At 41.0% G+C, this 27,317-nt stretch overlaps 1 protein-coding gene across 9 annotated transcripts in view; it reads right to left on the reverse strand.

Annotated features, from left to right (window-relative positions):
- Window positions 1–6,550: 6,550 nt before the first annotated feature.
- WASF3 (WASP family member 3) overlaps window positions 6,551–27,317 on the reverse strand; it is a 133,200-nt gene continuing 112,433 nt past the window's right edge. For 8 of the 9 annotated variants that reach the window (XM_038573412.1, XM_038573418.1, XM_038573414.1 and 5 more), the window contains 6 exons: window positions 26,511–26,664; window positions 23,194–23,311; window positions 18,659–18,834; window positions 14,382–14,648; window positions 12,214–12,581; window positions 6,551–9,965 (listed from right to left, as the gene is read on the reverse strand). In XM_038573412.1, coding sequence (XP_038429340.1) covers window positions 9,808–9,965; window positions 12,214–12,581; window positions 14,382–14,648; window positions 18,659–18,834; window positions 23,194–23,311; window positions 26,511–26,664 — 1,241 coding nt within the window. In that variant the 3' untranslated portion in view covers window positions 6,551–9,807. Of the gene's footprint in view, window positions 9,966–12,213; window positions 12,582–14,381; window positions 14,649–15,447; window positions 15,615–18,658; window positions 18,835–23,193; window positions 23,312–26,510; window positions 26,665–27,317 lie in introns of all 9 variants that reach the window. The other variant, XM_038573419.1, reaches the window with a different exon arrangement.

Genomic DNA, 27,317 nt, shown 5'->3' on the forward strand with positions numbered 1-27,317 from the left:
TCCGGGACCATGACATCTCCCGGTGCTTTGTGCAGCCACGACCCATCGGTACAAACAAGTGAGGAGCTTGAGCAGGTTTGGACCTGAAAGGAACATGGAATTGGGCCCCGAGAGGCAGAACCAACTTGGCTGCCATCCTGAGATGACCAGGTCACTACTCAGCTCACCCCTGTGGGCGCCGGGTGACGCTTGGCTCATCTGCCACAGAGCAGGCACCGGAGTGACCAACAGCCCCAGGCTGCTGTGGGGCCCAGCCCCCCCATGTGGAATCCCTGCGGTGACACCAGTCAGCTGACCAGCCCTGAATCCCTGCAGGTGATCTTTGGGCTCCTAGCAACCATGCCAGGTCAGGTGCTAAGATGATGTTCCTGAAACTTTGGTGCTCCTAACAGTCATGCCCGATTCCTGGATAAACTGTGGATGCCAGGGTCCCGGTTCCAGGTTTGATTTAGTGGGTTTAGGATGGGGCCCAGAAATCTCCAACATGCATCCCAGGTGACTCTGATGTGGGTGGTGTAAGAACCAACCACCCTTGGAGAGACTCAGACGCATCTGATGAGCGGTGAAGGGGATTCTGGCCCAGCTCTCTCCCTGGTGATCAGGGGAATCGCAACTCAATTTTATAACCATTTCTAGCAGGGCTCACCCCTCTTTTAGATTCCTTGGGCTTCCGCATCTGCAATGCTGCCTCAAAACCCAGCGTGGTGGGGTCTGGCCAGGCAGGAAATGGAAGCAGTGGGGAAGAGGAGAGGAAGGGGCTGCAAGCCAGCAGCTCTGGGGATAACAGAAGGATGTGACAGTGACAGGGTGTAAGGGTCCATGGCCTGACAGCCCCCTTGGGGAGGAAGCCTGGCCCGTGGGAGACGGGTGCAGGTGGGAGACGGGGTACAACACAAAGTGACATAGAGCCCTTCAGAAATGGGGAAGGGGGCTAAGCTAGAGCCCCAGCGATGCTGCAGCAGGGTGCAATGGGAAACAGGCCAAGCACCCAAAGTCAACCTGAAACAAAGCTGCTGATGAGTATGGATGCTCACGGGCAGGCGAGCGATTGAGGGGGGCTCTGGATGCTGAACCACTGGGCTGGAAGTGATCTACGGTGCTGTTCTTTGCCCTGGCCTGCAATGCATAGGTTGTTGAAACTCTAGCTTGCAAGTCAAATGAATGCCTAGGTCCTTGGAATACTAAAAGACATTTCAGAGGAGCTGAAAGATGACACCCTAACTTAATTATTGAGATCCTAAAGTCTTGATTCCAAAAGGGTAGAAGGGATATTTTGCGCTGTCACGTACACCACAAAAGGTGACATCTCATCCACGTAAGTGCTAAGTTATATTCACACTCCAAGGACGTGTAGGTTTACATACTCTCAAACTGCTTGACTTCTATTTAAACTGGTTTTAGGCCAGAACAGCTGAAGCACATCCTAGAATATTAAATGCTTTTAAATGTCACTTCATGGTAAGTACCACTTGGTAGGTTTTAAATTGCTCTCACAGGGCATATTTTCTTAATTTTTCTTCATGGTAAATCATCTACCAATTCACCACCTCTAACTAATCATGGCGCTATATTTGAAGCCAATTACTCAAATCACAAGTGCACAGGATGAAAGCAGTGGGGGATTTAGAAAGATGACATATGCAAATATTCACAACAGTGAATATTCACAATAGCAAGCTATTGTGTTTTGGCAAATAAATGTCCACGTGTCAGCTCTGTGAAGAAAGTGTATTTTGAAAGCAAATCTCTTCATCATCTAAGTCCCTGTCAAGATACCTGCACAAGTTACTCACAGCTCCAAATTAAATATGTAAGTCTCCTCCAGCTTTTGACATGCCTCTGTATTAGTACTGTCTTCACAGAATGTGGAATGAGACCCCCGTACAATGTGCTAGCACAGTGGGAACACTTCTACGTCTAAAGATAAGACACTCAGATGGTGATGATGTCAAGTAGTGGTTTTCAAACTTTTAGGTAGCAGAACCCTTTTTTTCAAATGAACCAACAGTAAAAAATGATTTTGTCTGCATAGATTTATTCCTGAATTTAAATTTTTAACACTCCGTGAAAACATCAAGGTTCTGTGGTGAGCATAAAAAATTGAGACTGGGGTTAAGACCAGCAATTTAAGTGGTCTGTCTCCACATCATTTAGGTACTGTGTTCTGCTTGTACAGTTTAAACAAAGGAGAGGAAGGCAGCAAGTGTTTCATACGACATTGCACAATCCTTGGACACCACTTAGTAAAATGAAGATGTCTTAAGTTTTAACGCAGGGCCCCTGCAAAAACAAGTCCACCTGGCAGGACTACTGAAGTGGTGCTCTGTTATAATTTGGTATTCAGCAACAGTCTGCATTTTTAAATTGCATTTTAAAATGTTTTTTAAAATAAATATTGCATCAAATATTTATAGAATGAGGCTCCTGAGAATGCAAGACTAGCCCATTGCAGACCAATTCTTTACAGATAACAACTAGTGGACAAAATACTTTGTAACTACTGAAGGCATAGGAGAGAAACCAAAATCAGGACACCAGAGGGCTGAGGCTCAAGGAAAATCTTCAGTTGCACTTCCTATTTTTAAATGGCTTTCTGCCTGAGGACAGGCTCCATCATGCCAAGCAGGACAGCTACACTTGAGTAGAAAATATGCAGCCTTGCTGGCTTACCCCACACTCTTACTGGCTCAAATAAAAAGACCAAGTTCACAGTGACCAGAACAGGTAGAGAGGGATGGAGGATACTAGAAAAGGAGAGCCAGAAAGGAGGATCCAAAAGTTCTTTGTAAAACTGCCCAAGACTCTGGATGATCTTGTACCAGATGAAAGCAAAGGCACACTCAAAGCCACCTGGCTAAGCCAAAAGAACTTAGAGGAGAGTTGTTCTGGTATCCATCATAGGGCAGGGTGGGGAAGAGTTGGGAGCTTAATTCTAGTCATGGTAACAGTCTCCCTTAAAAATCATTACTCTTCATATGAACATAACAAAATCCAGAGTTTCTAAAGTATTATTTATAAAGTTTAGGATACAATCCAAAACTACTGGACATGCACTCAAGAGAAAAGGCAATTAATAGAGAGTGATCCTGAAAAGATCCACATGTTGGAATTAGCAGGAAAGGGTTTTTAAAGAGTTAGTGTAACCATCCTCAAAGATGTAAAGGAAAATAAGCTTGTAATAAATGAACAGGTAGGACATCTCAGCAGAGAAATAAAACTATTTAAAAAAAGAAAAAATAGGAAATTCTACAATGGAAAAAAAAGGTCAGAATAAAAGATTTGCTAGATGGGCTTTAAATTTTAGGTGGAATAAATGGAATAAAGACTCAGTGAACCTGAAAATAAATAAGTAAAAATTATCCAATCTGCAGAACAGAGAGAAAAAGAATTTTTAAATCAAGAGCCTCAAGGAATTGTGGGTCGACCTCAAAAGGCTAAGGTATGTGTAATGGGGGCGTAAAAAGGAGAGGATAGAAAGAATGGGATAGAAAATATATTTGAAAAAGTAACGTCCGAATATTTCCCAAATTTCATTGAAGACAATAAATTTACAGATTCAGGCAAGAAAACACAAAGCAAATCATACCTCAGCATGTGGAGCAACATTGCTGGTGAGTTTAAAATAGTACAGCCACTTTGTAGAAATCTATCAATTTCTTTCTTTTTTTTTTTTTTTTTTTTTGAAGACTTTATTTGACAGATAAGTAAAGAGGGCACTAGGAGGAGGAGGAATAGAGGAAGAGGGAGAAGCAGACTCACTGCTGGGGTGCCTGATATGTGACTCGATCCCACTGGGATCACAACCCAAGCCGAAGGCAGGTGCTTAACCAATTGAGCCACCCAGGCGCCCCTGTCAATTTCTTATAAAACTAAACATACACCTACCTATGCTCAGCAATTTCACTCCTGGGTATTTATCCAAGATAGATGAACAGGTATGCCCAGAAAGGACTTGTCTTAAGTCTTACCGAGAGAATGGATAAACCCACTGAGATATATTCAATGGATGCATACAACTGCTCAGTGATAAAAAGGAATGAAATATTGATACATGCAAGACATGAATGGATTTCAAAAACATTATGCTGAAAGAAGTGTAAAATGGCATCGACTGCTTTATTCATATATGTGAAGTTCGTCAAAAGGCTAAATCATTCTATAGTTAAAAAAAAAAAACACAGTGGTGGTTGCTTCAGGGACTGGGACAGAGAGCAGACCCTGAAAAGGTATGAAGCAGCATTTTGAGGTCACAGTGATGCTATCTTGATGGGATTTGCACTACAGGAGTGTACACATTGTTACAACTCCTTAAATCATATACTTAGGATGTTGCATTTGACTCTTTTACTTTAAAAGTATTCAATATTAGCTACAAATATTAAACTCTAATTTATGATATATATACTGAAGTGTTCAGAGGTAAAATACTGCAACTTACTTTGCAATGCATAAAATAAGGTGGATCGATGGATAGATATGGCTCTTATGGGTGTTGCTAAACAACTTTCTTGGAGGTTTCAATTTTTTCATAATAAAATACTGCGGAGAGGGATATTTGCCTAAGTCTTGAGGTCTACTGTGAACAGAAGGACCACAGTTTGAAACTCGAGCTAAGAGACCAAGGTTAGAGCAGTGCAAGTGTTTCCCCATTTCTATCTCTAGGGAGCTGGACCAGCTGGGCAATAAGGTGCTTTCTAAATACACCTTTAGTCCAAGGACCAAGGCCGTCAAGATCAATAAATAACCAACAGGCTGCAAATAGGAAGAAATTTTCTGCAGCTGTGGTCGTGTTTGTTGGCTCAAAAAGCTCCCTCTATCCTGAGTGCTGGGCACTGGAAGGGGTCTACCACTTTTGCACATGGTCTCATGACATCCCTCTTCCTCCTGCTTCTTCCATTTCACTAATACTTTGTTCTGCTTATTACTCCATACTGTCTTTCCCACCTTAGGGGAGGCAAATGCTATTCCTGCTATTGAGAAACTCCTTTCCCTTCCCTCAATCTCTCGTTCCTGTTTGTTCTTAGACCTCAGCTTGCCTTGGTCCACAGACGAGATTGAGCATTCCTCACACCGGCCCCATAAAAGCACATGCAAATAATCTAAAATTACTTGACAATATTCAAGGTCCATATTTCTCTTTAGACAAGAAGCTTCCATGAGGGCAGAGACTGGCCTGCTGTTCCTCCACCTCCTTCAAGTGAGTTGCAGACGATAGTTAACGGCTAACATTCAGAGTGTTTGCTAAGTGTCAGGCACTATCCTAGGTGCTTTACACCTATTAATGCATTCAAGCTCTTCTTGGGACTTCACTTTTTTTTTTTTAAAGATTTTATTTATTCATGAGAGACACAGACAGAGAGAGAGAAAGAGGCCGAGAAACAGGCAGAGGGAGGAGTAGGCTCCATGCAGGAAGCCCAATGTGGGACTCGATCCCGGGTCTCCAGGATCACGTCCTGGGCTAAAGGAGGCACTAAACCGGAGCCACCAGGGCTGCCCAGGGACTTCACCTATTTATTGATGAAGAAGCCTCCCCCTTTGCCTTACAAACAATGACCACTCAATAAATATTTACCAATACCTATTAAGTGCCAGGCACTGTGCCTGATATATAGCATATATGAGTAAATAAGAAGCCCCATGCCTGCCTCACTACGTTCAGCCTGGTAGGAAATACACCCAAATAAAGTGGGACCTATTTGTGAAATGACAAGTAATAATAAAGGGGAAATACAGGTTACCTGGTAAAGTATCTCATTTTTTTTTTAAGTTGCACACAATTCATTTTTTGGTTAAAAAAATAAAAAGTAACTCAGATATCCATCCATTCGCCTAGTCATTCAACACGGGGCTGCTCACTGCCTAGCAGATTGGGCATATGCTCTTGGGATACAAAGATGCAGATGGTATACACCAAACATATCGTCCAGTGGGGAGGCTGCAGGGAGACCTAGCTAGGACACCGGGGGATGCATGTTGTAGGAGGTAGACATGGCAGGCACGGGCAACCCAGAGGCAGCTGTTCTGGAAGCTCACTCCAGCCTACTTTCCCAAACGTGGCCACACTTACCTCCCTGACTCAATTCCCATTGCCCCCCAAATGCACAGTTGCATTGAAGTGAGTTCAATGTCAACCGAGGTCCCTGACCAACAACTTAATTTCATGCTAGTTTGCTCATATATGAAAGAGAGGTCTATTTTAAAAAGGTATCATAAGGACTGAATGAAAGCATCCCATAAGTAATAAATGGTGCAGGGTGTTCATCACTATTATTGAAACTAGATGTGGCCAAGACGCTTTACCTGACTGAGCATGTAGCTTCCTGCTCCCAAAATGGCTTTTTCTAACTATGCCAGTGCTTCCCAGGTCGCTCCCAGGATCCAGTCTGAATTCTTGGATATGCAAAACACATGCAGAAATTTAAATGGAAATCCGAGTGGTATCTTTTGCTATCTAGTGATGAAAATGCTAATTAAAAACTCCACCCAACCCTCAACTTCTCCATTCCAAAAAAAGGTTAAACATATAACACTGTTATCAAGGAGCAAAACCTTTTAGGGTTAAAAGTGTAATTTTATTTAGATGTTACTTGTACATAATCTATAGTAAGATATACAAACAGATAAAAATTGTTTAACAGGAGGTTTTTTTTTTTTTTAATACCACTTTAAGTTCAATTTACAACAGCATTGGTAATACTGCAAGGTGACAGATACTCTGATTTATAAAACAAAAATTACTTGCTACTCTGGCTGATACATTCCCACTAGTCTTTAATGGATTAAAACGTATCATGTATTCCAGTTGCAAATTATTACAAAACTTTCACAACCTAGCCACTTGATGCTCAGAAAAGATTTTGATATTCTAAAAATTTACTGAAATGAAAATGTTAATTTTCTAACCATATACATTCACTAAAGAGAAACATAAGTGTACCAAATCTCATGGTTTGGGGCTGACAATAGAAAACCAATCACGTTATGTCTGTGTAGCTAATGTGTGATACCGAGTAACCTTCTCATCCTCTCTACCTAATCTATAACATGAAAAAAAGCTTGTAAGAAATCTAAAATATGCATGGGGGAGGTGGGGAAACGGAGGGCAATTTAAAATAACCTCATAATATAGAAATACTACTTTAAAATGCAAAATTCATTAATATGAAATATGTTTTTAAATATTTTTCTCCATTCGTTTTGGTAAACACTTTTTGAAAATGAAAACAGAAAATCCAAAATATTCACTTTTTCCTTTTCGTGTAATATAGCACATTAGAAAAAGTCTGGATTTAAATTTTAGAATAAATCAGATTTGCTGAGAAAATACTGCAAAAATAATCTAAATTGAGTTTTAGTCCTTCTCCATTCCTTTAAAGGCTATGCAACACATTAGGGCAAAAGCTTTTTCACTAGTCAGAAAATCAAGTTGAAAATAACTTGTTGATTAAACTACAGGAAGACAACTAATAATTAATAGGCTTATGAATATTTATGAATAAAGTGCCAGTAATTTTATTGTAATACGATATAAATAGAAGAAATCCTGACATGGATAGTAGCTTTATGTGTTCTCTTCATCCTGAGAACAGAAGGGACATAAAAAACAAAGAAGCATTACCAAATAAAGTTCTAGAATTATAACGAGTAATTCCTAATCCAAAAGTAACAACAAAAACAAAATACTGTAATAAAGACAAACTCAAACTATAAATGGTGAAAGTCCCAAGAATAATGCCAACACAGTAGGCCTTTATGCTGAAAAAAAAAAAAAAAAAAAAAAGGAGAGAAATCAGAGAGAAATTTAAAAGTTCATTAGTAATTACTGCTTATATTCAACAAAATTATGGTGACTAGCTCTAAGAAACAGAAACTCGAGAAGCATGTGCCGAAACAGCTGAAAAGACTCAGATAACCTGATATAAGAAGCATGGTCTTGGGAAGGGGATGCAGATATTAGGCTTTTCAGAGTTTCAAAATCTAGGTAATTAAAACCTTATATATGGGCTTTATATGATGACTGCCCACAAGCCCAATAAATGTCCACTTGGGGGACACACGGACATGGTTTAGGGGCGCCGCTGAAGTCCTCAGGAGGACTCATTAACAAAAATCCATTGGTCATGGTCCTGTTTCGGCAACTACCATGAACCAGACAACTCTATCTTGAGCTAAAGACTCCTTCATCGTGACAGAGTCACCAATAACTGCCATCTGTCTGAAATGCTGCACATGGTAAGAATCCCTAGTAAGTAAAGTGTCTTAGTATACCTGTGAAGTCCTATCTATAATCGAAGCCTGGGGGCATTTATTTGTTCTAAACAAGCAGTTACCCTTCATCCAAAATCATAAGAGAAAAGCTGCCATCCGTGAGTTTTCCAGTGGTCTGCTGTCACCAGGAAGATCAACCCTGTGGGGCTCTCCAGTTCCTTGGAGGTGGAACAGCAGCAAGAGCTAAGGTGAAAGGAAAGTGATCTGGTACAGCTACATGTCTAATCTAATCTGAGGTACTTCTTAAAATTTAATGTGCCAACGACAACATGAGAAAAGAGAACCGTGTGCTTCTAGGAGTAGGGCCAAGGCCCTACTTGGGTGATGGATCCCTAATCTGGCCACAGCACCAGGAGAAGCGAATAGCTGTCAGCATCTACTTTCACCTAAAATCTATGCTTTTAAAATTCAGATCACGTGGATCAAGGTGCCGTGGGAGGCGCTCTCAGGAGCAGGCCAAGGAGCCAGGACCACTCCAAGGGCCTAACAGGGGCCCTAACAGAGGCCTTAGCGGCTCCGGGTAAGGTGGGGGCAGGGCAGGGGGGTGGCTCCTCTGCACCGGGAGGTGGTACACCCTCACCCCACCACCCCCAGAGAGGAGCCAGGCACTCCACGGGCCTAAGTGAGGCCATGGCAGCTCCAGGATAGGTGGTGGTGATGCAACCCCCGACACACTCCCCCCGCCCTCCCCCCCACCCTGGGCCTGCCATGTCTGCATTGGCCTGGCCGGCTGGCACCCAAAACTCCAAGGGTAGCCAGGTATTTGCAGTGTGGGCCCTGATGGCCCCTGGAGGAAAGGGAACATCTCTTCCTGTTCTTCACTGTCATCACTGCGGAGCTACTGGACTGTCTCGGAGGAATCATCAACCAGCATGGACCAAGTGCACGCCACAGGGAACCCGCCTGTAACGGGCCCCTCCGATTCCACATTTTACAAGAGTGCAGAGGAAGCGAGATCGCCTCCAACTCACACAGGGGCCGCCAAGCCAGGGTGGAAAGCAGAAACGTTTGACTCTCTGTATGTGTTCCATCTTTCCCTCCAGAACCAACTTCTTGTGCAACACATTTGGAACAAACAAACAAAATGGGTGAAACGCTATCACTGACTGATCGGAAGACATCACTCTGACACACGGTCATTAATCTTGCAGAAGAGCTAACACCAGGCAGCTGCACACACACACAGCAAGTCTGGGGAACAGTAGCGATCAAGAAGGGGAAACCCAAATGGCACGAAGTACTTTCAGGGCCGAGAAAAAGGAAGCAAGATGCTGTGTCAGGACAATGCAATAGTTACAGCATATCTCCTCAGGTGCAGCACGATTTTGCTATGTTTAGTGGCACTTAAGTATTACACAGTAAATACTGAAAAAACCCAGAATTTTTGGATGTGCAAAAGCAATATCACATTATTAATACAAAAGTTGCTAAGCTACAGGATTATAATACCACTATGTGGGTGCTGAGACCACTGAAAATTTTCAACACGTTTCTGACACATGGTCTCCCGGTGGCACCCGGCCTCGTCAGCATGCCGCCTCAGTCGGACCAGTCGTTCTCGTCAAACTCTGAGTCATCGTCAGAATCGCTGTACTCGACGGCGATGCGTCTGGATAGAATTGTGGCCACATCATTCCCAACTGGCTCACGCTTGGCCTCTTGCTCACGCTGTTCTTGTACCTTTTTCAGCTGAATCCCTGGGGATACAAGAGTAAAATTAAATTAAATCCCAAATTAAGGAAAATGAGTAAGTCTATTTAGCATTTCTCCCCCCCTGGCTGACACCAAAGGTAAAATGTTTTGGAAACCTGAAGTGAGAAAAGCTTGGGAAATAGAAGTTTCAGGACAAAAAAAAAAGGCACTCAAAGTCATAACACTATTTATAATAATTGTTAAAAAACAAAAAACTTAGATTTTTCGGCGCAAATGAACATCATGAAAGAAAATTCTGGAGCTGCACCTTACATTATGGTAACCACTACATGTGGCTAAGAGTAAATTTATTGTGCCTAGTGGCTACCATGTTGGACTGTATAAACATGGAACACTTCTATCATGAACATTTCTTGGGCATAGCTGTAATCCAAAGACTTAAAAAGCAGCATTTTACATTAATAGCTTTTGGCTAGTGCAGAGAGGTGACGGACATCTTTGTTTCACCAATTACTGCTAAAAACAAACACAAAATACAATAGTCTACTTCCTTATTAAGTAACAGTGGGTTATAAAGATGATTCAATGTGTTAATTCTTTAACTTTTTCTTTTGAAACAATTTCATATTTACAGAGTCCATATAGGACTAGTAGAAAAATGAGGCACCTGGGTGGTTAAGTGTCTGACTCCTGATTTTAGCTCAGGTTATGATCTCAGGGTTGTGGGATAGAGCCTCAAGTCAGGCTGGGTGCATGGAGCCTGCTTAAGATTCTCTCTCTCCCTTTGCCCCTTCCCCCTAAAAAAGAAAGACTAGTAGAGAAACATCCTCATAAAACCTACACCCAGATACCCCAACTGATAACATCTGACCACTTGGTTTTAGCAACCTTTCTCTATCATTCTTGCTTATACACACACACTTTTATTTCTGGACCACCTGAGAATAAGTAACAGATAATGTCCCTTTGCCCCTAAAATAATTCATGTGTAATTCATAAAAAACAGTAATCAAAATCAGACTGTTGGCATAGATACAATACTACCTATTCTACAAATTTTATTTAAATTTTGCTAGTAGCCTTAATAACAGGAGAAAGTTTTCCACCAGGCTTTGGATGCAACATGGGAACATGATTGATTGTCATCTTTCATCAGTGTCCCTTAATCTGGGCAGCTCTTCAGTCTTTGTGTTTTTCTGACCTTGACATTTTTTAAGAACACAGGCAGCTCTTTTACAGATTGACCCTTGATGTGGGCTTAGAGGTTTCCTCATGATTAGATCCTGGTTATGTTATCACTCTTATTGGATGGGGCTCACAGGTATCAAAAAACAAAAACAGTGTCCTATTATGACCCTAAATTTATTATCAGTGAGGTCATATAGCTTTGGGACTTTTCTTGACAAAATCAAAGTGTGTTGATGACGTTGAAGACATATGAGAAGGCTGGGCTTGTGTGCCACAATCAGGTCTGATTTGTGAGCACTCAAGCAAAAAAGTAGAGGCAGTAAAGTCCCAGCTGTCCTGTGAAGGACGTCAGTGATGCTGCAAGCCAAGCTCCCTTCTCAGTCCCTTCCAAAAGGAAACAACAAGCCTGTGACCAAGAGATGGCACAGCTCCCCACTGAATGAGGAGCTCCTAGGACATCTGCACACCCTGTCAGTGACCCTCAGCCAGCCTAAGCAATGCCCTGGGGCTGAGAACAAATGGTGTGGAACAGACGGTTAGTGTGTGGTGCTGAGGGGATGCCAAAACGGGTGAGTATCTGGGTTCATCCATCCTGATTTGACCAGAGATGCTCTATTTCTGTATGTCTCATGTTCTGGGGTTCGGTGTAGGACTTTACCCAACAAAAGAATTTTGCTGCTAAATAAATGTTGAGGAACTTACTAGCTTAGCACATCAAGCTAAAAATATGGAAAGTCTAGGACATAGCTTTTTAAAAATACCTCAATCATTGATACGAGCTCACTTTCTTTCATTTATACAGTTATCTTCAGACTAGAATGCAGCGAAAAGATCCGATTAATCAATGATCATTTTTGTTATCTATTTCTAGTCAAGTAAAGCTTTCCTGAATTCTCAATTCTTTACTATTGTACGTTTATCTTGCACTGGCAAAAACAGGTCTACTGTTAAAAAACAAAATTAAACAAGTGTTCTTTAACCCTATCCTAAAATATAGTTCAGTGGAGAGAATAGTCATTTGACTAATATAGGCTGGAAGCTGGTTAGAGCCCTAAAGAAGTCTCTAGATTTGTAAAAGGAAGACTGTTTGAGACGCTCACTTACCCATTCGAATGGCAGCGAGAAGATCGCTTCGGGCATCACTTATGGGTGGCTGTGCCGTCTCCTGGCGCTTTGCCTCGGCTGCAGGGGGGGCATGCATTGGAGAGGAGGAGCGAGAAGAGCCTGCACCAGGAGGGCCTGGTGGAGGAGGCGGTGGGCCTGGTGGTGGCGGGGCTGTGACCACGAGCCCAGTGGTGGGAGGGTGAGGAGGAGCCGTGTAGGACGAGCCCGCCGAGGCAGGGAAGGGGGGCTGCATGGGGATCTGTAGGGGGCTGACGAAAGCAGTTTGTGCTGAAGGAATCATGGGGGGTGGTGGAGGAGGAGGAGGTCCTGAGGGGTTGTAATATTCAATTATCTGTGCTGGCAGCATCCTAATAAAGAGATGAAACACACAGAGTCACTAAAACAGCAAGAGAGTCACATCTTCTGAGGGTCTAACATGTCTTATTCAGGGGCCTCCCCCAAACACAATATATATACTGTCCTCTGAACTTAAAACACTGCAGGATGCAAATAGCCAGACTTCATGTCAGTCATTTTTACAGGTCTACATTATCCATTATGATGAAATTCAAGTTCATCTACTCAAATGAACCAGAAAGAAAATCACTCAAAAAGTAACTTTTGGGGCATGTGGTGGCTCAGTCAGTTAAGCATCCCACTCTTGATTTCAGCTCATGTGGTAATCTCAGGGTCCTGAGATTGAGCCCCCACATGTGGCTCCATGCTCAGCTTGGAATCTGCTTGGGATTCTCTCTCTCCTCCCTCTGTCCATCCCCTCCCCCATCCCCGTTCACTCTCTCCTTCTCAAATAAATAAATAAACCAGTCTTTTTAAAAAAAGTAACTTTCTGTGGAAGGCTAGAATAAAACAGTTGACTATAAAAGTTATGAATAGGGACGTCTGGGTGGCTCAGCGGTTGAGCGTCTGCCTTTGGCCCAAGGTGTGATCTTGGGATCTGGGATCAAGTCCCACATCGGGCTCCCTGCATGGAGCCTGCTTCTCCCTCGGCCTGGGTCTTTGCCTCTCTCTCTCTCTCTGTCTCTCATGAATAAATAAATAAAATCTTTTAAAAAAGAAATAAAATAAAGGTTATAAATAGCAATTCAAATCTGTCCTTCATATTGGGCATCTTGAAGGTGGATGGCTTACAAACTTGTTTTACAAGGGTTCGGTGACCAGATTTGGAAAATTCTGTATTTTATATCTCATCCCCACAGAAATTCTTTAAGCCCACAGTGCCCATTAGAATATTAAAATCTCTGAAATGTCCTACACCTAAGAAGTCCACTGAATCCTACTTAGCTAACGGTTTTCCAAGCCAACTGGACCACAGACCCTCTGTTTGCCTGACCCTTGGGTTAAAGCCTCAGAACACACTCTGGGGACTGTTAATGAGAATTGACGGACGAGAACCCTCTGAGGGTAGAGGGACATACATTTAGGTGAAACACGCTGCTCTGGACTGAAGATGATACATATTAATGGAAACACACATTCAACTTTCCTGGGTACTGTCTCTGAGGGGCTAACGCTTTAAAGATTATGGTTAAGCCAGAAAAGAGGGCAAAAGACAGCCTATCAAAATAAAAGTGAGTGCTTAAATTAATAAATACTTGATCATAAGGATCTTTCTTTAGGAGGTGTTTGAATTTTACTCAAGTGACAGAAAACTAAAGGACCTGGTTGGAGAAGGCTATCTGAGCACCAAGAGATCAAGAAAGGGGACTGACTACAGGGCCAAGTTCTAAGTAGGGGTACATGGGGAGCTGCACTGGACAGTTTTCTCACTTGTGATAGGAATTCTCTGTGGTTCATCCAGGACACACAGAATCTTGAGGGTTTGGGACAGGTTTTCATAATCAGCATTTCATCTTTTCTCAACACTTTGGCTTAGCAACGCACTCGAACACACCCTAAAGTATGTAGGAAGGGAGTGTGTATACATGAATACAGATCCAAACCTAAGATCCAACTGTAATAAAAAGGGGAGCAGCATGACACTGAATATTTTAACACAGAATTGGTCATAACTGGTAGTATCTACATCCAGTCATCCTTGGCCACATCTGGCCCTTAAGGTATGATTAGTCAGTTAAAATTTTTAGATCACATATAGCAAACTCCAACACGAGAGCAAGCAGCAGTAAAGCACAGGCAGTCTGAGTTACCCGTAGTCTGCTGGCGCCATGGGTGCGGAGGCCTGGGACCCCTCTGCGGCCTGTGGTGGGGGTGGCGGCGGTGGCTGCTGGGGTCTGTTTAGGGCCATGTGCCTCGCCGAGGCCGAGGGGGGTCGGTACTCATGCTCTGGGGCCTGGGTTGCCGGCCCATGCGGTGGCGCGTCCCCGGCTGTGTAAGAAGGGGTCACGGGCTGCGGGTGCAGAGAGTGGTTGGGAGTTGCCGGGTAAGAATAATCTGTGACATCCGATGCATGCGACCTGATGGTCAGGAAAGAGGAGTGGGAGAAAATTCAAATTCAGTTAAAAAGATTCTCCCAGCAGGCATAAGCATCTATTCAAATAACTCTGCCAACATACAGAAATGACACACTGATTTCCTTTACTATGGACTAGGTCCAGCCCCCATCAAAGCTTCCAAGCAACAATATAATTACTACTTTAGCTGCAAGCCCCAGTGTTACATGGCTTCAGAGTCACCGCTTTGTGGTAAGTCAGACAGATCGGCAAGCAGGACACAGCAGAGCCCCATTTCTGCAATATTTCAGCGTGCTTTTTTTCTAAGAGAGAAGGCTACAAGGCAAATTCTGTTTAATTAAAACACAGCACCTAAGACAGAGGATTTCAGTGGCAACGGAACTGACAGCATATAATTAGAAAGTATAGAATGGCAGGTGACATGGACAAATATGACGAGCAAGAAGAGAAGAAATCAAGAAGGCAATATAGTGGGTTATAGTTTTCTTAAACAGAAGGGCTGTGTTTAGCCAAAAGAGAAAGAAGGCGGTGCAAGGTGGAAAGGGCTTCTTTTCTTTGCATGGTGGAGTGTGAAGGTCTGGAAGGGATGGAGAGGTGGTGTTAGATGAGCAGAGAAGCTGGAAAGACGCAGGGGCCGGTGTGGCAGCCAGGCCTGGTGAGGGTGGCGGCGGCAGGGCCCTGGCCCAGGCCCAGCTCCCCAGACTCGTGGGATCAGATCAGAAGAGGGGTTGTGCATCCTGTCAGGACAGCCAAAGCAGGGCAGGAAAGCTGAGGCTGAGGCCAAGAGAGCAACATGACGAACCCTCTGGGCACCGTGTCCTCAGTGGTGCCCCCTGCCTGCACCAGCTCCTTGGCGTCACTCATGAACTCAATGCCCATTTTCCTCCTCTCCCACTCCTCTCTTCTGGTCCTTACTCTTCTCACATGTATTTGCTGGCTTCTGTGAGGGGTCAGCTTGTGTCTCTCTCTCTGGAGGAAAGAGGCAAACACACATTGGGGAGGTGGGGGACGGGGAAGACACCGACTGAGTTTCCATCTTTGAAACTCAGACGGTAGCTTCTCTACCTGGAGCATCACATGGCAGAGAAAAGCGTCCTGCACAGTAAGAGGCTGCTTTTTTTTTTTCCTTCCTTGATTGCAGGTTAATAATAACTGGTAACCTGTTTTTTCCCTCCTTAATTGCAGTATAAATTCTAGATTACAGTGTGCATATGAGTAGGTACTCTCAAGTATACAAACTATGCAAGGGAGTTAAAAATATTTTTAATGGGGGAAGAACCTAACCCGGCTTTAGATTGAGCATATTTGAAAAACATAAATACCTAAAACTCTGGAGTCACTGGTAACGTGTACTTGACTCTGTGTGTATACCCATGTCAACAGATGGTATGTACACTTCCTCAAGGAAATGAAATTATCTAGCAAAATATAGAATGCTTCTGATGAGATGAGGAGCTGGAAACTGTAAAGGCTATGGCATGACTCAGAGTGCTACCTTCATAAAATCGCTTTGTGATGGAGCCCCAGAGGAGCCAGTCAAAGAAGGAAGACCAGATGGAGGACGGAATAAGGAACAGGTGGTGAGTACTCAATAGGAGAGTTCGAGAGGGCAGGGCTTTGGTGCAGGGTGGGCTCGAGAGGGGCTGCATGGTTGAGGGGAGTCACCAGAGGGCTGAAGGAGAGGTGGGGAGTCAGAGGCTGCTGGGGGACAGAGACTACTGAGGGAAGGTAGCAGTCAGCCACAGAAGATGCTGTACGAACGTGGAGACGAGTGGGATGATCCTGAAGTGTCTTGATCGGCACTGATTATCTGGCACAGAATGGAGAATTGCTAAGAGTGAAGACCACATGGAAAAGAAAAAAGTGTAGGCAATGGAGACACAGTGGGAGAACCAAGACTCCCCCAGAGTCTTGTGGGGAGACAGGTGGGCAATCAGAAAGCCTGGGGTGCAGGACAGGACAAATTCAGGGACACCTGGACTGGAGGTATCACACCACCTGATAATGGTGAGAGAGAGCAGTAGGCAAGCATGTTAATTCTCATCCTAAATTCATGTTTACAACCAAACCATTCCTGATCTACAGAGAGAGGAAAATTTCATGGTTAGGTTTTATTTATATGGGCTGGGTTAAATCAGATTACTTACATGAACAGATCACATACACGCCATGAAATCTGATATTTAACTCAGTTGTCTCCCATACATCCATTAAAAACCATGTTTCTAAGAAATACTTAAAACAGAAATATGAAATAACAAAGGCCAAAAGATAGGAAACATAGAGCATGATTCCAACTTAGTAGAAGAAAAATATATACTTGTACAGAAAAAAGACCAAAGAAGAAATACACTAAAATGCTAACAGTGGTTTCTCTGGATAATAGGATTATGGACAATATTTTAATTTTTCTCTGTAATTTCCAAATATAAGAAGTTCATCTTATTTTATAATAAGAAAAAAGTGAAGTTTCTAAATTAAGGGATAGAATTCAAGTACAATAATGAATTTAAAAAAAAATAAATAATGAATTTTAATCTATTATCTGGTGCACGCTGACATTAAGAGGCCATGGGAAATAGAAATTGCCTTCTGAAAAACCAGAGAAATGAAGATATATCTAAACAACAGAAATACAAAGGCAGAATACTAAAAAATCTCAGTAATCATCAATTTTATACCCAACACAGAACAAGTGAATCTCAGATGCTAGGATGAATAGCGATCATTCAACTGAGAGATTTTAAAACATCATTTTTCCATCTGTAGCTACTGAAATAAGAGTATATTTGGAATATTATCAAATAAAGTATATGTTTTACATGAGTAAATAGTCATAATCAAAGTAGTTGGAAAACAAAAAAACAAAAAACACCCTAGGTGCTATCTATCATATTCAAGTACCCTTCCTCATTCCTAGGCCTGTGAGCAAACCTGAATCATCATTGCTTTTTTCCTATGGAAATAAATGGATGTAGAGATTCACACCTGAGGCAAAAACTCAGTTACAGCTCCAGTAATTCCCTAGGACTGAGCAGACAGCAGCTGGTACAGAAAAACTGCCTAGAACTTGCCTCCAGTCATAGCCAACCAATGACTGACAGCCTCTCTGGGCAGGGTAACTATTAAATACGAAGTATCTGCTGTGTGCAGAGTCTATGCTAGACACCCAGGCTATAGAGATAAAAATTAAGAAAAAAGGACACAAATATAAGGCAAGGTCCAGGTTGTTGCTGTTTTTGAAACATCCTTGAGTCACATTAGAATTCTCTATTCAAATTCTTAAATGCTGATGGAAGACTCTGGGGCTTCTGGCAAGTGGAAGTCCGAGGCCTTACAAAAGCAGAACTAGGAAACTAAACCAGAAGTACAAACTGACTAGTGAGTTTCTATCATTCCATGAATCCCTTTTACAATAAATGTGACTTAGTGACCACATAATTTGCACCTGCAAAGAATATTTTTACTTAAATGCTTACAAATTCTTAAAGTAACTCCAACAGAATTCTTCTCCTGAAATTAGAATACATAAGATTAGTAAACTGGTGTGTCTCTTTTGCTCATCACTCTTAGAAAAGGTTACCAAAAAGAAGAACAAAGTTCCGTCGTATGCACATCAATTACCACCTGCTCATTATTTTTAGATCAACTGGCAAAGGAAATTCAACATTCTAAGCTAAAGAGGGAGAGAAAGAATTAAATGATTATTAAAATAAAAATGTAAGTCACTGGCAGTTAGTCCAAATTTAGCATCAGTGTTAAAAACACTAATCTAGATTAATGGAACAATAAACTTAAGTCAGAGCAGTGGAAAATCATACAAAGTAACCCACAAAATGAAACTGCTTTAAAGGGTTATTTCAAAAATCAAAAAAATAAATAGAATTAATTTTTAAGGAAATTTTTTGAAACATATCGTGGGCCATGTAAACACCAAAGCCACTGGTGGGTTTCCAACATATAATAAAACCAAGTACTACGCAGAGGCTTTGCTACAACACACGCACACACACCTAGTGTCTGGGGACAGGGATCCCTCGGAAGATGCTCCGTGGTACACACTCTGAGACAGTCTGTTGTCGGGTCTAAGCTCTTTGTCATATGCCATCATACTCCATTCCTGGCGCCTGTTTCTGGCCTTCCTAACCTTTTTCACCTCCCGGGTTGTGCCATCTATACGCTTTTGCTCCTGATGTCCAGGAAGAGAAAGCAAGCATGCCGAGACAGAAGGGAAAGGAAAAGAGCAGGTTAAATGCAGTTGTAATGCACGGGAAACAAGCCCGGCATGCAGACAAGAGACATTTCCATTTCAGATCACACTAATGTTAAGAAAATTCTAACACAGTATATATTCTCTTACCCGACACAGACCCAGGAGAAGTAACTGATAGTTAACTATTTAACCTAAATAAATAGAAGCTACTCTACTGCAGCTAATTACAGGAATCGCTTATCATCATTTCTAGTAGAGAATTCACACCTTACTAAGTTTTTTAGCTTGTTTTAAATGTATTAGATCTTTCAGATCTGCATTATATAGATGAATATCTGAGATACAGGCAGATCATGCCCTACCACTACACAATTTTGATTGAATTGTTAATATGCAATCATCTTTCACAAAATAACTCCAAATACTCTATTATTAGTTTCCAAAAGACTATACAGAATATTTAAGCTAATCCTGCAACTAGCTTAACACAAAATGAAAACATAAGAACTTACCTTCTCATACAAAGAATCTTTCTTGCTCCAGCCCTATTTTGCCATCAAAAATGTATCCAAGAAAAAAAAATAAAAATAAAAATAAAAAAATAAAAAAAAATAAAAATAAAAAATAAAAAAATGTATCCAAGAAAAACTTGGGTCCTACATAGGTGTTTTTTTAAAGGTGAAGACAGTTATTTCTATGTATGTATGCTTCCTGTACTTCCCATAAGATGTTATGGTCTTTGAAGATGAGAACTATGTTTTGAACCATGCTCCTGTTAAAGTACCTCTGCATGTGGCTTTACACAGGGTACACATCACAAATGCTAACTTTTACCCACCATTTGCTTCGACGTGGATGGAACTGGAGGGTATTATGCTGAGTGAAATAAGTGAATCGGAGAAGGACAAACATTATATGGTCTCATTCATTTGGGGAATATAAAAAATAGTGAAAGGGAATAAAGGGGAAAGGAGAAAAAATAAGTGGGAAATATCAGAAAGGGAGACAGAACATGAGAGACTCCTAACTCTGGGAAACGAACTAGGGGTGGTGGAAGGGGAGGTGGGCGGGGGATGGGGGTGACTGGGTGGCGGGCACTGAGGTGGGCACTTGACGGGATGAGCACTGGGTGCTATTCTGTATGTTGACAAATTGAACACCAATAAAAAATAAATTTATTAAAACAAAAACAAAAACAAAAACAAATGTTAACTTAGTGATCAGATCCAGGTGAGCATATGGTGCTCACTGTCTCAGGCACTGTGTCAGGTGCTGATGATACAGACAGCACACAAAGAAGACAAGGAATTTGCCTTCACAGAGCTTGCAATCCAGTGGGGGAGGCCCACAAGATCACACAAATACATCTACAGTTGTAAAATATGGTAAAGCATAAATGCATCATACACCAAATGCTGCCTCATCTGGGAGTCAGGGAGTGTCCTGGAATGACTTGAGACGTGAGCTGGTGTTAATTCTGCAAAGGAGTAGGGGCCAGGTGTATGGCCAGAGAGGAGAGACTGTGCATCCACTCTGAGGGCGACAGCAGCACAGCAGGAGGAATGAAAGAAGGTAAATGGGGAACTAGGGCAAATGGTTCCTGAGACCTGAAAGGTAGGCAGGACCTTAAAAGCAGGGAGTGTTGTTCTTTATCTCAAGAGCAATGGAAACGACTGGCAGGTGAGAAGGGAGAGGCTGACACATGGAGGAGGCATTTCAGAAGATCCCTCTCGGTTGTGGAGAACAGATTAAGAGAGGGAAGGCAGGGCCACCAGTCAGGAAGCTGCCGGGGCAGGTCCTGTGAAAGGATGGCTGATGGCTCACAGTGTGCCAGGATGAAGCCAGGCTGTCGACAGAGGGATTCAGGAGGCCTGGGGGATTTACTGGCAGAGGATGTGAACATGGAATTTACAGAACATACATAAATGGTAAATAAAGATACAAAAAGGTTGGTAATGCAAATTAGATTTTTTTTTGAGGGAGGGATGAGCACATCAAAAAAATAATGATATCTACATCTGGAAGAAGTCTGTTAAGAGCGTAAAAGACTGGTTCGTAGTCTTTTAATGGTCAGGGGCAACATAATGGTGTCTTTCAAAAAATAAAACTCCTATTTGTCTTCTAGAAGTTTACCCAGAAGAAATAACTGCATGTGAGTAAAGTAGTATTACAGTACTGTTAAGCAACTATTCAGACAACCTAAGCACGTCCTAATACAGTATTGGGTAAATAGTTTATGTAGCATGCACACTTTGGAATACTACACTATTAAAAAGAATGAAGAACATCTTTAATTAGTCAATATATGTATATGTCTGCGTGTGTGTGTATAAGTCATGAGTAGTACAACTCTATGCATATGAAAGTACTTTGTGAAATGTGTATACATGTGTTTATGAATGCTTACAATGTCTAAAAATGTGCACACTGAATCGTTACTAGTGACTGGTGATAGCTGGGGAAGGGAGAAACTTATCCCCAAATTTTCTAAATGAATGCATTTACTTCAGTGTAATGTGAGTGTTTTACAACCAGCATGTATTGTCTGTATACTTGTAGAAACCAAAAGGAGGGAGACTTCAATGGATTTCAATACACGACCTGATTAAAAACCACTGTACTAAATGAATCAGTAACTGTCACCCTTACTTTTAAGAGATGTATGCTGACGTATTTAAAGATTAAGTGTTATGATTATCTGCAACATTCATTACAGTGGTTCAGCCTCCAAAATGACCCATCGTCATGCAAACCACACACACAGGCACACCACACACACACACACACACACACATACACAAACCAACTATGACTAAGTATTAACAGTGATGTATCTAGCCTCCAAATACACTGGCTTACATTAAAGTCCCCAGAACGTGCCCAACTGTCTCCTAGCCCGGGATGATCCTGGCTGCTTCTACTTCAAATGCTCCTTGATTCTGAAGCACCCCACACCCCCTTTACCCCCTCACTCCTCTAGCACCTCACTCATGTGCGTGCATGCGCCAAACACACTCTGCTTAGCTGACTTCTAACTCCCCACTGTTGGAACTCTGAATGAATGAACTCCACTTCATTTACACTGTCATTCCCCTCTTGTCATCTCACTCACTGTATACCATACTTTTCCTTCACAACACTTACTAGGCACTGTAACTACACTCTTACCACTCCATATTTATCTGCATCATTATAAAAATGTTTTTAAACCAGCAAACTAATGAAACCAAGTTCAGAAACAATGGATTTCTCATCTCTCAATTTTATAAAGTAATTTTTCCTTCAGAGAGACCTCTCAGTTCCAAATTTAAAGTAACCTGCCTTTCTGAAATCCTGGGAAATGAAGGCTATCTAGCCTCATTTTCTATTACTACATAATAAAAGCAGATTTGTACTAGACTTTTCAAATTTCTTTGCCTCTTTAGGAGTTCCAGTGGGCTGCATGATTACTTAATGTTTGTTTCCCCCAATACATTGTAATCTCCCTGTGACGGTGATAATCCTTTCTCACCACTGTTTATCCAGCATTTAGAAGGCATTCAAGAAACATTATTATATAAGTGAATAAGAAGTTCTTATCAGAATTTTATGCGTTGGAGGAATGTGTAATGAGACAAAACAGCCAAGAAAATGGTATAATTTTGAAGACACGATAATCATCCATAGACTAAGACTTTTTTCCTCTGAAGAACACTGCTGAAAAAATTAGATATTTTTGTCAAAAATATCACTGAGAAGGGAAACCTAGAAGACCATTTAAAAGGACAGCATATTTTAAAGGAAAATATTCTTAAATCCCTGTTAATATAAAAAGGTGTGGGGACCAATGGGCTATTTAGGTATCTGTTTCTTTTCCAATCAAGGGATTAAGATCTTCCTTTTCTTCACTTAAATACTTTATACTTTCTTCACCTGAATACTTTCCATTTCAACACTCAGCAGTAATTCCAAGATTTCCCCCATTCATCTCCCTACCCACAGCACAAAGAGACAGCATGAATAACCAACCTCTGGAATGCTTTCCTGGACTTCAGTGGGAATATCTCATACTTGCAGTCTGCAAACTGTTTCCATGTTCCATTTCTTAAATCTTGTTTTCAAATCTCAAATTCTCTTCCACCCCAAACTGTCACTTCTATGGGGCCAGTACATCTAGATGCCTCCAAACATTTGAAGGTCACTAACCCACAACATGCCAAGAATTCTGTCGTAATAAAAGCACTCCAAGATTTGTCAAGCAAGCTCATTTTTAAAAATACAGTATACGTACAAAAGTCTTAGCAAATATTTGCCTCTGGAGAATTAATTCTCAGTAGGTTTAGTCTAATTTCTTACCTTTTGACGCCTCTTCTCCTTCCTCTTGTCTTCTGTGTCCTGCAGCATTTTTTCTTTCCAGAGGTCAAAGAAATAGGAAGGATCAGTGTAGAACTTCAGCCCATCCTTTTTATCATCTCTGTAAATCAATGTTTTATAAGTCGGGGGAGGAGAGAAGGCTGTTAGATATTTTCACGTGGGGTGAAGATTCACTTAATTTTAACTCATGAGATGATAACATCTGTATAGGGCATTTTGACTGTCCTACGCATTAAGTCTCTCTGAGCTCCTTATTTGAAAAAGGTGAACATGTAAGAACAGCACCTTTTTCTAGAATAATCATATAAAAAGTACTCTTACCAATTCAGATTTAAGTACAGAGAAGTGCCTCAAAATCACAATATGGCTTGTAAACAAGAATATCTGATACCCCAATTATTTCAGGAAATGTTTTGCTTATTCCAACAGAGGCCATACACAGAGATGGGTAGAATCTTGGTATATATATATATATTCACATATATATATATTCACCTCTACTCTGGAATGTCAATATTATTAGGATGAAAATGAATAAGTACGCTGTCCCTTTTTATAAGGTTGACCGAACCTCTATAAATTCAATTTGCAAAGAAGCAAAATGTCCATAGTGTAGAAGTGTGACAAAAGTGGAAATAGCCCACAAAGAGAATTCACTCACGGCATCTCACTTTCAAGTCCTGCTACAATTACTGTGGTCTAAAGAATATTTCAAGCATTTGTAGAAGTTATTCATCTATTATGAAACCACTACAAATCCCAAGTTGTAATATAAATCAATAGCAAATCTCAAAATAATCACGACATGAAGGAAGGAAACACTCTTTACTACTAATGCTTTAATAAGTATCTGGCCGGTAGATTACCTTTCATGAGGAAGCAGAACATTTACCTTTCAAATCAGTGTTTCAACAAGTCATGTGAGGCACAGAGAAAAGCAAAATGAAATGAGGCACAGTGAAGTGAGTTTAAGAAAGAGGTTATGCTCAGTCAAAGAAAACTAACTGAATGAGTCCAGAGAAAAATCCTGCCTGCCGGTCCCTGAAGTTCCTGCCAGGCCACGTTCTGGTGAGTTGCTCATCATCACAAACTAAGGCCCAAGTTCTCAGGGGGGCTCCTCTGGCCCATCCCATTGTCTGAAAATCACCAACCATGGTAATTTGCTTTACACTTTAATCTTTGATTACTTGAAATCCTTCCTTTCCAAGTTTCCTAACTGATATGAGACCTGTATTATAGAGACTGTATTAATAACATTACTGTGAAAAATACAGTCTCCCTAAGATACTAGGCCTTCCATATAGATTGAAGATTCAAAAAAGCTCGCAGTAACTTGCCACAAAATTTAAGACGTATAAAATGCACACTTAAAAAAAAAAGAGGGAGCTAATACCCTAATGAAGGCAGAAGCTCTATAAGTAAACAAACATTAATCTTGCCATAAGAATATAAGTATAGCAATGTCCTGTGCTGCTAGCAACTAAATACTTCATTTTCTGGTCATGTTGTAATGCTCATATATTAACCCTGTCTTTAGTGTTTTATATACTTCAAATACTATTTTATTATCAAAAAATACATTTGAGTTGGCACTGTTATTCTTTTTTTTTTTTTAAAGATTTTATTTATTTATTGAGACACACAGAGAGAGAGAGGCAGAGACACAGGCAGAGGGAGAAGCAGGCTACATGCAGGGAACCCGACGTGGGACTCGATCCCAGGTCTCCAGAATCACACCTGGGCTGCAGGCGGCACTAAACCGCTGCGCCACCGGGGCCGCCTGGCACTGTTATTCTTAAACATACTATTAAAAGTCAAAGACATTTTTATTTTCCGTAAAACTGAATATACACATACACTATATATGAGAGTCAATTTGTACATTATACAGTTAAAATTTTTCTATCACAAGTATCTAATCATGCTCTTGATTCATCAAATGTAAGTGGTCCACTGAGTTTTCTAGGCTTTTTCCTTTAGAACAGAATATCCAGTGAGGTGTCTTAGGAAAGTTTTAACAGGCCTGCCCTTGTGGCTTTCAGTGCTAAGTAAAACTGAAATTGCTCCCCCAAAATGCCTACTGAATGAAAGCAAAATCACAAGTTAAAACACAAGGCTGACAATACTAGTATTCATACAGATCATGGATTTTTAGAGGAGTGTGCTAAAACTTCTAGAAAAGCATACTTGTTTCAGAGAAAATGGTGGCTCTCTGGCCCTTTCCCATCACAGTCTCCATGGGATTTCTATCACATTTTTTGAGATAATCTTTCTGTCCCTGCTGAAAGAAAGGGATGCAGGTGGAACTGCTGCTTTACTAGCAGAGTTGCAGTAAAGGATGGGTCTAAGCATCTCCCTTTGGACTCTGAGAAGGAACAGGAATTCAGACCAAAAAAAACCTCTGGGTACTCCCCGAGAAGGACCAAAGGTCCAAGATAGTGGCACTGGAAGCAGAGAACCCACTGAATGGTAAAGGGGATCTGTCACCCAGCAGAGCTGGTCCTGGGGGCCATGAGGGCCACCCTCCACTATAGCCTGTGCTCATCAGAGGCTGAAGGAACAAGTTTACCAGGAAGACAAAGGCTAGAGCAGAACAAGCAGCACAATGAAGGACAACGAGAAGGTATATGGAAAAGGGAGACGGGAAAGAAGGTGACAAAATATGGAAAGAAAATGCTTAATGTGGTAAGAAGTAGGAGAGGTGTTTTTAAAAAGCATTTTTTGGTTTCTTAATATTAGTTTTTTACACCCTTGATTTTCCATTCTTTTTCTGGGAAGTTTGGTGGTGATTATGTGTCCTACCATTTTACAGTTAACAGGTTGATTTGTTGACTATATTATTCACTTGTAAAAACTCCTACTGCTGCAGCATACGTTTTTCTGAATTAAATAACAAATGTCTCTGCAGTGGTGAAATGCTGAGACAGGTATTCTGCTGCATGATAAATGAATTATCAGTTCCTTTAAAATGGACTCTGAATATGAATATGGAACATACCCACACACAATATTATGCAATGTGCCCACTTCTACTTCAGATATCTACACTTAGATATCTACTTTTGTAGATATCTACTACAGTTATCTACAAAAGCTAACATCAGAGCTCACACTTCTCTTGGTGAGATTATCTCTATTTTAAAATATTAAACTTTTAACAATTCTATACTGGTAACTAATTCCATCATATGTAATAATCGCAATTATTTTCATAATTTGAAAAAAATACTTTTACAGCACTGTCCTTCTCTCTTAGTTTATCTAGAATAAAAAGGCCCTGGGAATGCATGAAGCCATACCTGTATGGTGTAAGAATATTCAGAGGAGGTGGCTTATCACTCTGGTTGTAAATGTCAGCAACAGGATTAGGAATGCTGTTCTTTGAAACCACCTGCTGGTCTTGAACTGTGGAACTTTTGAAAGCTTTTTTCATGTTGATATCCTGTAGTGACACTATTTAGAAAAAAAGTGCCCCAGGTTGAGTTACATAGAAATATTTTTAACTGTTTAAAAATAAAACTCATTTAAGACACAATCATAAATAGAATTTATGATTCTAGAACAAAATCATGTTTTTATTGTTCATTTAAAACCATGCTTAAATAGCATGTGAATTCCTTTCCTCTTATAAATAACAGCTGTCTCTATAAAATGAAAACAAATCATGTGTTTTCTTCTGTAGTGATCTAATTATTTCTTTGAACCTAGTATTAGAGCATCATTCTTTATAATAGCATTTTTCAGAAACCACACAGGAATATAGTTGAGTATAACAGGAATGTAAATACAAAGGTTTGGGTATCCTAGAGGAAAAACACATTCAGTTAATACCAGTTGAATTGTAGTATGTGTAGGAAATATGTCTGCAAAAGGTATACAAATGTAAAAAAACACATGAAGTTTTCCTGATGTTAACATGAAGGAAAGACGGCAAGGCTTTTCAAAGTGTGTATAGTCCTAGGAATAAAGTAGCAGCATATAAACTACACTTAGGGGTGAGAAAATCAGGGCTGATTATATTTTTCTTTGAACACTTTACATTTCATGTATTAACTTATCTAACTTTGACATGAACCTTTTGAAATGGGCAACCTGGCCCACTAACC

Source organism: Canis lupus, chromosome 25, assembly GCF_011100685.1.
Source record: "Canis lupus familiaris isolate Mischka breed German Shepherd chromosome 25, alternate assembly UU_Cfam_GSD_1.0, whole genome shotgun sequence".
Taxonomy (NCBI): Eukaryota; Metazoa; Chordata; class Mammalia; order Carnivora; family Canidae; genus Canis; species Canis lupus.